The sequence below is a fragment of the Chironomus tepperi genome, unplaced genomic scaffold (assembly GCF_022539635.2).
Source record: "Chironomus tepperi strain 1889 unplaced genomic scaffold, CSIRO-AGI_Ctep_v1 contig_99, whole genome shotgun sequence".
Classification (NCBI taxonomy): domain Eukaryota; kingdom Metazoa; phylum Arthropoda; class Insecta; order Diptera; family Chironomidae; genus Chironomus; species Chironomus tepperi.
Genome location: NW_027226221.1, coordinates 63910 through 75257, shown reverse-complemented (window position 1 = coordinate 75257; position 11348 = coordinate 63910). Strand labels below are relative to the sequence as shown.

The 11348-nt window shown below is 32.2% G+C and overlaps 1 protein-coding gene across 2 annotated transcripts; it reads right to left on the bottom strand.

Annotated features, from left to right (window-relative positions):
* Positions 1–1825: 1825 nt before the first annotated feature.
* LOC139087088 (lachesin-like) lies at positions 1826–9755 on the bottom strand. 2 transcript variants are annotated; one of them, XR_011544105.1, is made up of 6 exons: positions 9556–9755; positions 5862–6079; positions 5531–5787; positions 5039–5442; positions 3324–3650; positions 1977–2117 (listed from the first exon to the last, which is right to left on the bottom strand). XR_011544105.1 is itself a non-coding variant. In XM_070635781.1 (5 exons), the coding sequence occupies exons 1-5, from the start codon at positions 9599–9601 to the stop codon at positions 1996–1998; spliced, it is 1047 nt and encodes a 348-aa protein (XP_070491882.1). In that variant the 5' UTR covers positions 9602–9755; the 3' UTR covers positions 1826–1995. The 2 variants fall into 2 exon arrangements, 1 of the variants encoding a protein (XP_070491882.1); XM_070635781.1 differs by lacking the exon at positions 3324–3650 and having other exon boundaries at positions 1826–2117.
* Between the last annotated feature and the right edge of the window lie 1593 nt (positions 9756–11348).

Genomic DNA, 11348 nt, shown 5'->3' with positions numbered 1-11348 from the left:
TGCGTGATGTTAAAAGATTGCAGTTCCGCTGTCGGTGAATATATAAACAATAAAAAAATCTACCAACTGTGTGTGATCGAGAGTTGAAAACCATCTGCTGTACAGAACACCTTTATGCAAAATAAAAATTGGATTTCAATAATCGGCAAAGGTTTTTTTTGGCAGTCGTTGCTGTATACAGAATTTTGTAAGCAAAAAGAGTCTAGCCATTCGCAAAGGATATGGTCTGAAATTTGAAGAATACTCTTAATATGCGTGAGAACTTGCCATATAACCAGAATTTCTGGTTTTAGAACAATGCGAAGAACTGCATTTTATAGAGTAACAGGCTTGATTGTTGTCGGTTCGAATACTTTTTTAGATGTAGACGACATAATGCGGTGTCGGATTTTAGCTTGAAGAGAAAAATGGGAACGAAGGACATAAGCACAATGTGTTGTTCTGGTAATTTGACTGTTGTTGTCATTCAAATCCTACTGTTCGGAAATTGAAGATACTTTTTCAGAAGTGTAGATACTTTGACTGCTCATTGCCAATGAGATCTATGAGAATTTGAAGCTCTGAACATTTTTGGATTAAGTAACGAAACAGAGACTTGAATTGAAGCACTAAAAATCAGAATGAAAGGACATAAGGATCCTAGTAAAACTAATAACTATTAATAGATCGAACCTGAAAGTGCCAATTTGGTAATAATATCATTGTATAGAGAAGAAGGTTTAATTGAACATTTAGTGACACTCTCCAGCAACTCCTGGTAACTCAGTAGGTAAGAGCACTTGACATGAAATCGAGAATGGCTTGGGTTCGAGTCCCGCTACGAGATGAGCTGTGAAGAATTGTAACTTTTCTGTAGAACCTTAGTTGCCCTAATCTTTCTAACAAATTTTGAATCCAACAGAGATTTAGTTCAAATAAACATGCATGGCATACTTATTTTCAACGTTTGCCACTTCCTCTTCCTTCCCTAACATTTAAACTGTTTTGAGTTTATTCAAAATCTAAACTCTAGTTTTCGGTCAATAAATTTATTTAAATCCAGATCATAGCACCTTAATTATCGCTATTCACCCATAAAATACTCAAACTATCAGTTCAGCATATCCAACAGAAAAATAGTTTCAATTAATGAGCACCAAAATACATCATAAAAATCTGAAAAGTAGTCCAAATCGAATTGAAATCTCTTCAATCATTTTGGAATGGGAAATCAAATAGATTTTTATGAATCTAGAAAGAATGTTAATTGATGAACCAAAAAAGAACTTCATGGAGGCACGAAAGATTCTTTCCAAAAAGAAATCCCATTCGATTATCTCGAGATGCATCAAATTAAAAATACTCTTGATGATCATTTTCTTGTTGAACATTTTTCTCCTTTTTATGGCTCGTTATGTGGTTTCCCTTGAGGGCACTTTAGTTGAATTATTATTATTATTCCTATTACAGCTACCGATCATTGAAACAAGTTACATAATCTTTTCAATACACAAAAAAAATTTTATTTTATTTTTAAAGTTTTAACTTACTTACAAAAAGTTCTTTTTTTTTCTCATTTCTAAGATTTGAAATTTGATGAAGATATAAAAAGTTATGATACAATAAAAATATAAAGGAAGTAGAAAAATAGAAAAAGAATTTTCACTTTGCGACTGCTCTTAAATTATGATTTCCTAGTCCAAGAATTGTGGGTTTTTTAAATACATACAGTAAGGTGGGGGCTGTTCACTTATTATGTAACCCTGCTAGAGGGTTAGAGAGGAGGGGGTTGGACACACCGTTACTAAGTCTACCGAAACCAGTGGTGGGCAACAGGTTGCTTTTAAACAATCAAAAAATCGATTTTTGGCGTTACCTAATATGAGATCAGCCCCCAAAGAATGAATACTTATTTTTGAAAATAAAATTAGAAAACTGATAAAGAGATTAAGGAGATTCCTAGAAGTTCTTGAGATTTTTTTTAATTTATTCTCCACACTCCGTCAATAAATATGCTTAGTTGAATATTCTAAAGTAGATAATTGTACAGATCGCTGCATAAATGTGATGAAATCCAATGAATCGATGACCACTTGATTGTCTAAGACTTGAAAATATTTCATTTGGTAATTCTTGTTCTGAAAATAAATGAAAGAAAATTGATTATAAATTAGTATTGAACGTGATCAAGAAGTGAAAATAATTTTTCAAAAAAGAATAACATTAAAGAGTTAAAGCGTCAGTAGAAAAATAGATGTGGTAAATAGAAACGGAACAATAAAAAAATTTAATTCACTCATCAATGAAGAATAGAGGAAAGAATTTTATGTAGATATTTAAATCATAAGAAGAAAAGTATAAGCAGCACTAGTGATTAGCAAGTTAAGCGCATTTCTGTTTTAAAATTGAGGATTATTCTTGGATAAACTTCAATTAAACTAAAATTAACTTAATATCTGCTAATTTCAATTCTTAAGAGTGATCATGCACCACAGATATCCAATATATGATTGGTTAAAAGTATATTTGGCCTAATGATAAAACCTGGGATGCACATGGCATAGAAAAGACAGATAATCTAGCGGAAGGCCAACATTACTCTGTCATGTGACTGTTTTTCATCGAATTCGGTTTATCCGCCGTAACTACGTGGTGTGTCTAACACAAGCAACACAAAATAGTCATTATTAATCTACTATGTCGCCCTGTACTTATCATAATGACATGGAGGTGCCTTAAGGACAACATGACTAGTGTTTACAGTCTAATTTAAAGGGTTACATTTAGATTTATTGCAGCATGCCACTCAGACCAGCTTGCAAATGAGTTTTGCTATCCCAAATAGGGTAAATCTGATAATCGACCCAAAATCCGGCATCAGGCCCATGTGACTCTAACATGATACCAGATTTTAATCGAATCTGATATCAATTCAGAGTCACACAGGCCTTGGATCCAATTTTTGATCGATAAATCGATGTGTGCACTTCGAGCATATTCTTTGATTGGGAATTCAAGTCTGGGATATGACGATGAATATCAAAATAGGAACTAACATGAAAATGTGAAAACTTATTCACTAAAAATGTTTAAAAAATACAACTTTCTACATGACAAACCGTCCCTAATTTCAAACAGAAACAGAAATGCTTCCCAAATTGTTACAAAAAAAATGCGTAAAAAGTGCTAAATCATTCAAGCATAAGAAAAGCAATTAACCAAATAAAATTCTACTAACGCTTTAGCCCTAACAATAGCAATTTCTTCATTTTTCAACGAAAAAAAAAAATGCAATAGAATTGAAAAAAAATTTATTCTTTTCATTTATGACTTTAAATACCTACATAAAATGCGTTTATGAATAATTTTGATCAATCAAAACCAAACAACATGGATAGTGCAAGTCAATCAAATGTACAATCTTATAAGTTATATAGCGTGCGTGTGTGTGTATTTGTGCGTGAGTATTAAAAATAGAAAGATCAACATCATCATCATCTTCAATTGCAAGAGTTAAAGAAAATGAATAGTAAAGTATGGCTGAGAGCAGAAGCAGAAGTGAGATCTATATAGATAAATGGTGTGCATGTGCATTTTGTGCTATAATAACATTTTATCTAAATAATAATCATTTTCTTAAAATTTGAAGGGATAAACGGGTATTTCAGTCTCTATAATAAAGAAAATAAGAAAATAAAATAAAATATGAAATTTATACATTAATTATCACACATTAGAGCAGGTTGTGGAGCTCAGTGCAATTGCTTTCTCGAATATCAGCCACATGATTTTCCCTCATTTTTAATCGTTAATAATCTTCGTCGTGATTTATGATTATGCTTATGAAAGCAAAACCAAATTAACTCGTTTACTGATAAACAAATAAACAGCAAATAGGAAAGATTCATGGAATGCAGAGTTGTTCCCTACATAGTTATGGAATTGATATGAATGTCTATATTAAGATTCTATTGATAGTATTCAGTATCTAGGTTTGACAGGTGTTATTTGAATAATTGTATGTCTAGTTTTAAGGACGAAAAGTCACATTACATCACGACGGCAATAATTGTTCTTAGAGCTCTAATAGCCAAATATAATGTCACAGAAAGACCAGCATCTAAATAAAAGTTAGTCTATCCACTTGAGTAAACTATGAAATAATGTTACTAATTACTAGACATGGAGCCTGAAATTTTCTATTTGACTCAGTCTCAAGAATCTGTCAATATAGAAACATCAAACATCTGTACAAATAGAGCATTTAAGATTGGGACCAAATCTCTGAAATGGTACGGTCAGGTATAACCTCACCATTGGGACGTTTGATAATGTTTCACTAAGTATACGAAAGGCGAGTAATCCAGTCCTCCAGTTTTTAACCGAGCCCACTTTCGTATACTAAGTGAAACCCGATTAGCACACTTCGGTTAATCTATGAAAAATCTGGTCGCAGGATGGATTGATTGACAAGGTACCGGATTTAAACCACGTCAGAGTCACGCAGGCTAAGTGCCGGATTCCGGATAGATTAACTGACTTGTGCTATTCGGGGAACATCATACCGTTCCCGTGGTGTATTGATATCGTACCGAATAAATCGACCCTACCCTAACATTCAAGCATATGAGCAAGCTCATTTGATACCGTTAGATGATCATAGAGCATATACTTGTTTATTAAGGCTAGATATCGCAATGTACTTAACAACAACTCTGCAAATAAGCAAGCTAGCTTATCCTATCAAAAATATATACATATTTATGAAGTAAGCAAGTGAAAATCTACATAAAATCTTCTATAGAAAGCCATAAGCATGCAAGCAGCTCAAGAAACCAAAATAAATTCTTCGTTTTCTTCCAAAATATTTCTATTTTTTTTTTTATAAGAAAACATAAAAAGCATAACATAAACATGGTAAAAATAAAAGTAAGCAATCACACTAAGCCACAAAAAAAAGCAACCAACATAATAGTCATAATCAGTAGATCAGAACAAGAGAAAGAAAAATTAGAAAAAAAGTAAAAAGAGAAAAAAAGAAAATTAATGACTTCCTTACCAAATAATTCAAGTGTTGTTTTAGCATCACCTAATGCATTCTTTGCTTTGCATTCATATTCACCATAATGATGCTTCTTAACTTCTTTTAATGTCAAAATTGCCTCAGTTATTTCATTAACACTTGAAAGATATTCAATTTGATAATGCTCATTGTTATTCAATTCCTTTCCTTTGTGAAGGAATGAAATAGATGCTGGCGGGTATGATGTTGCCTTGCATATCAGTTTGGCTTCATAGCCTTCTTTTTGTCCGATTTTTGGACGTTTGGCTGAGAGTACTGGGCCAAAACTGACTTCAAGAAGAACTAATTTACTGACTTTATTTCCAATTCCATTTGATGCTTCGCAGACATAGTGACCGCGATCTTCTTTCTTTACTTGGAGGATTGTTAAGTTTGCACCTCTGCAAAAATTGTCAATAAATTCAAATTAAGTATTTTAATTCAATTAAGCCTTAATTAATTCAAATAATCCAATAAAGTCCAACTTACTTGAAATTAAATCCACGTGTAGGCATCAATTCCTCGTTGTTACGACGCCATGTGATTTCAGGACGGGGGAATCCATCGGCCGAACATAACAATGTGACTGCTTCACCTTCCTTGACCCGAAAATTGGTTTCCGTACTATCCAAAATTACAGGTGGACGCGTGACTTGCAAGTCTATTTCCTTTCCAACAGTGGTCGATAGATCCAAATTAATCTGACATCGATACTTGCCGGTGTCTTTCGTCGTTAAATTTTGTATCTATGTAAATTGGGGAAATTCATTGGTAAATCAATATGTCCTGTAGAGTATCAAGTTTCAATTAATATACTTACGCGTAAACTATATGTGTTTGCTGCCTCATCAAGTACAATACTAAGTCTTGGATCACGGAAAGCAAGCAATGTATCTAATGTTAATGTCTTTGTATCCTTCATCCACACCACAGTTGCATCCTTTGGTTTTGATACTGTACAATTGAAGGTCACACTCTCATCGGGATTCTTAGTTTGAGGAGGTGATATGTATGTGATTGTTGCTTGCTCTGCCATGCCTATTTTTATGTTGAATAAAAAAGAAATCATAAATTAAGATGAGGCACAAAAAAAATTAAAATTTATCGTATTTTGATGAAAGTCACACGATAAAAGAATTTTTTAATTCGAACTACAAATTTTCATCCTATAAATTTTGAAGAAACCTCTATTATTAACTTGTACTCCGTACATTTATAAAACATCATCGTGTGACTTCACATGTAAAGAACAAAATTGGCCTTTCGTGAGAACATTAACAATGAAACCTTTTTTTTCTCTTTTCAATTTTTAGTTCTTTCAATAAATGCGCGGCAACATAGAATTTATGTCAATTTATATTCAAATTTTTTCTTTTTTATATATTTTATGAAATAGAAAATAAAAGAAACTAAATTGTACGCGTGTATTAAGATTTTTGTGTTGTTGTCTATTTGTCAGTTTGGATTGTTGGCAGTCCAATTGTCAAGCTTAATGACAAGTTTGTATGGGTTCACGAGATGGGCTTCTCTAGAGCTAGATTGTTGATTAAACAGAAGAAGAATATATCTGAGTTCCGGATCCTGAGTGGGACTCGAACCCATGTCGTCCAATGACTTCCAGTCACACGATCATGTCACTGAGCTATCGGGGATTCTACAATTTTATGGCTAAACGTCATACATAAATTATAAATTCTCAGCATCCCTAACAATCAAAGGGACAGCTTTTATGTACCGTAGTGGTATTAATGTACCATGAAAGCATGTTCTTTATCTGTTAGGGTTTCCCTCTTGCTACTACACTCCCTGATATACTGTTGAGAAGCCATTTCATGAATTCTAATCCAGCACAGATATTTATCAAGACTGTCTCGATCTTGAAAATTTTAGGAAGTGGAGACGTCGAGAACCGGTAATAAACGCTGATAACAAGCTCATAAATAGGGACTTAGTGATTCGGAACTAGATCTCAATTTTCAAAAAAAATAATATTATTGTCAAATTTGAAATCATTAGAAATGCTGAATTTTAAGGAACACCTGAAGACTGCACGTGACTTGAAAATGCGCTCTATACACTCATCAAATACTTATTACTTTCAACATTTTTTCACAAATTTTCTTTATGCTTTATACTTTTTGTGTTCTATTATCATGAACAAGTTGGTGGATATAGGCAGTGACTGGAGACATAAAATTTATAATTTTTAGGGCTGTCCATCTTGTTGAATAACAAATTTCTAGTTCTGATTGTTGAATAAAAGATCGAATAAATTTTCTCGGAGTCAAATATAATTGGGGTAGGAACTGACTCGAATTTCTATTCGATGACTTTTTAAATTTCCGACCGTGACAAATTTCCGTTAATGGAAGTAATAGGATGACTTTATAATTTATCTTTCGATAGTTCATATTTTGTCATCAAATGTAATAAAATTTATAGCATTTTTCGGAAGATCATCACAGCCATAACACAAAAAAATTTCTGTCATTAATTTTCAATTTCCCCCACCAGTAAAAGAAAGGCAAGAGAGCTGTGTTCCATAAATAAAAGAATATTTCTGCAACACATTGCAATGGAAAAAATATTTTTTTTAATTCTTTCCCTTTTTGCCTTCTTCAAAGGAAATAAATGTCAACATGGAATCCAATGATTTATGAAAAGCATTACATTCTGTATTCAATTTGCATCATAAAGTCATTTAAATTGTCATATTAAAAAATATATATTTTCAAGAACAATCCTCAAACTGCCTTCATTTCCAATTGTGCATGACACCAAAATTATCTGTTCTAACGTAGTTTTATCCACTGAAGCATGATTTCATTAACTTCATGCTTATCATCAGTTTTATGTTCATTTCTTCTTTTTTACTACTCTTTTTTTTGCTTTCCTGTGGCAATAATTTCTAGTCTTCAGTCACATAAAGTCTCATAAATTATAGCAAAAAAATTATTTTTATTCATCCCTTTGAATTACTTTTTTCCGTGATGTGATGCACTCAACTCTTTTGTTTGGAGGGGAATTTAATGTTGAAATTGAATAGATCACAACCAGGAATTGGTAATTCTTAGAGGAATTGAAATTTTGTGGACTATTTTTAGAAGATTTGGAATGTTTTAGGTTCGTCCATAATTTTGGGGTATAAAAATTGGATAAGCTGTAAGGTACAGCCGGAATCTTCAAGCCTATGGTATCAAGCTGTATAAAGGCATATGAACTAAATCAGTATTCAACAAACTATTCTTCATGGCACCTAAATTCAGAATTTTGGAATTCCAGTCAAATTTATCTAAAAATTAGTTGAATATTTGGCATTGGGCATTATATAGGTGATTCTACTAATTCAGTGATGCTTAAACAATTCTCAGCGGCACTTAAATTTACAATTTTTCAATGCTTGTATATTTTAGTTTCAAAAAATAAAATCTAGATACCAAGCTGCATGCAGGTGCAACTTTTAATACAGTCATACTCTAAATATCATCCACAACACTTAAAATCAGAATTTTTATTTTTTAGTTTCAGGAATCCTGATACCAAGTTTTATGTATTACTTTTATCTATTACAGGTATTACATATTAATTCAGTTATTCTAATAGCATGCTTCACAGCACTTAAATTTTCAAATCACTGCTAAAAAGACCTTACTTTAAAAATTGAGAATCTAATAAAAGATGCTCATTACTATTTTGGCAATTTTGTACAGAGCTATTTTAAGATTATCAAGTAATCTTAATAAACAATAAATATTTTGGCTGAACTTGATACACTCTTGACTTCATCGGATTTATATTAGCTTTAAACATTGTAATTTGAGGCACTAAACGAAAGAATTTCCTTTGCTGGAAAGAACTTGGTGTTCTTAGCATAGGTTGAAGTTGACTCGGATTTTGTGTAGAAAAGTCAAATCAAGTCATCTGAAGAATCGGCACAAAATGACTCGATTCCATATAAAATTCAAGTCAACTTCGATGTCTGGTTCTTAGACAAAAATTATGCGAATGTGACTAATGCTAAATATGTATCCCAACTGCCATAATATTATAATATTCTCAGGAATGAATAAAGAAAAATGTTGAATAGAATTTAATGAGTCGACAAGCTAAATTGAAATAAGAAGCAGATTTAATTTCCTGATTTCTTTGTTACTTTGTGATTCACATTTTTCACAGAAATAGTCCATTAAGTCATATGACAATTAGCTAAATAGTTGACATTTTTTTATATAGTCACTGATGTTGTTCATGATTTTTAAATTGGCCAAAAAAAATTATAAAGCTTCTATTAAGCCACAAAAAAAAATATTTAATTGAATAATTTCACTATCCAAAAAAATAAAAAATAATCAGCATGAATCACTTTAATCCGGATTTGTCAAATTTTCATCCACAATCGACTTTGCAGATTCATCCCCTTTTCATAACTCTTTTTATAATTTTCACATAATGCAATAGATTTATGCTGCACATTCACTTTTCATATGGTGTAAAAATATATATCAAGAACTTACACAAATTAGCAAGCGTAACGCACAATATAAGAATTTTATAATCCATATTGTAGCCTAAATTATGCTTTTATCAGTAAATTGAAACTATCGAGTTTAGCCGTAAAACCGGTGACTATATGCTTATGATTATCACGCTTAACAGAATTTCAACACGCAATATTCCGACTAATGCTTTTGGATGTTGATGTTGACGATTTCAAGAAACGCAGGCAACTGAAAGTGTAAAACATAAAATTTGAAATTTTTCGGGTTCTCGAGAGAATTGCCGGTATTAAGAGAGAGAGAGAGCACCAAAAAAATTGAGAGAGAAAATATTTTTCATGTTTCCTTTTGTTTACGCTTCGTTTTCATGCCTATTTGATTCCGTTCTATAGAAATAGTGATGAGTATTCAGATGTGCATATGCACACATACACACATATGTAAATGAATCATTGCAATTTATATGAACTTCAAGGGGATGAATATGATGTCATAAGAACAGAGTATAAACATGAAGCTGGCGGCTGCCTGCACACAAGAGAAAAATCGATGACATTGAAATTGTTAAATATGCAGAGGGGTAAAAATTTTTATAATTCAACCTTTTGCTTGTTTTGTTTTCGTTCCTTGCTTCATTCGCACAACATAAAAATTGTTAAAATTTCAAGGATCTCGATGTCTTCTTCTTGAATAATTTATGTTATGAGCAGTTCTTCCTGTTTTGAATATGTTTGCTTGGATGATGAAAATTTTGGAAATCATTTTGAATTTAGTTCCTGTAAATATAATTCTTGATTTGATCATTGTCAACTCCCGAGCGATATAAATAAAGGATGCACCGCAAAGGAGTTTTATTGACTCCGCATAATCATTTGGCTGATAAATTTAGACGGCTTCCATTTTGTGTTAATACAGTTCATATACACAGGCAATCTTTTATTTTCGCGGCACACCTTGGTGATAAGCCTCGAACAAAATGGAACATTCGATACGGCTCATAGCATGTCCAACAAATCAATATTAAATGTCGAAAAATACAACAGAAAATGTCTTAGCTGGGTCAGAAACACAAGTTTGCTCCACAGCCCTTGAATGGAATCGATAAGGCAAATGGCGACCAGGAGCCCCAGAAGCTACATACTTGACGCAGAACAATGATGAACGAATAACAGCTTATCATGCGGACAGAGAATTTGTACAAACTAGTTAACAGATCCAGCAACAGAGTCTGATGAAAAGCCTTTTTTTGAAACCTAAGTTCCACAGAGGAACATGAATGCAGTTAGTAAGAAATTACTAAAAAATTTTAAAAATCCGTGTATCCTAACGTTGCGGAGCCTGATTAATTTGTGTCACTCGGGTCTGTTTCTCCTCAAGCAGTCCATAAAATCTAATTTGATTTCTGAAATTCCATCTCCAAAATTCCATCAATTGATGCCCTTAAGTTACTAAAATACAAAAACTCATTGTGGCACAAGTTACAAGTCACAAGTCATGTGACACATTTGTGCATCTTAATTGATCGTACTAATGTTAAATATTCCTTAATAGCACCGAAAATTTCCCGTGAACACGAACATAAAAACTCAATTTTATCTTTTAAAATTTTCAAATTTATTATTTTTTACATCAGTTTTCTTTTGCCTTATTCTTGTGCCTAGGTATGTATCTCTCCAAACTATTACAATATTATACATTAACATCGAAGATTATAATTTCAAAACGAAAATAGAAATAAATAAATTATAATGAAAGCATCACTTGGGATTTTTTTATACATATACTTATGTTACATATCTTCTCTTCCTGGC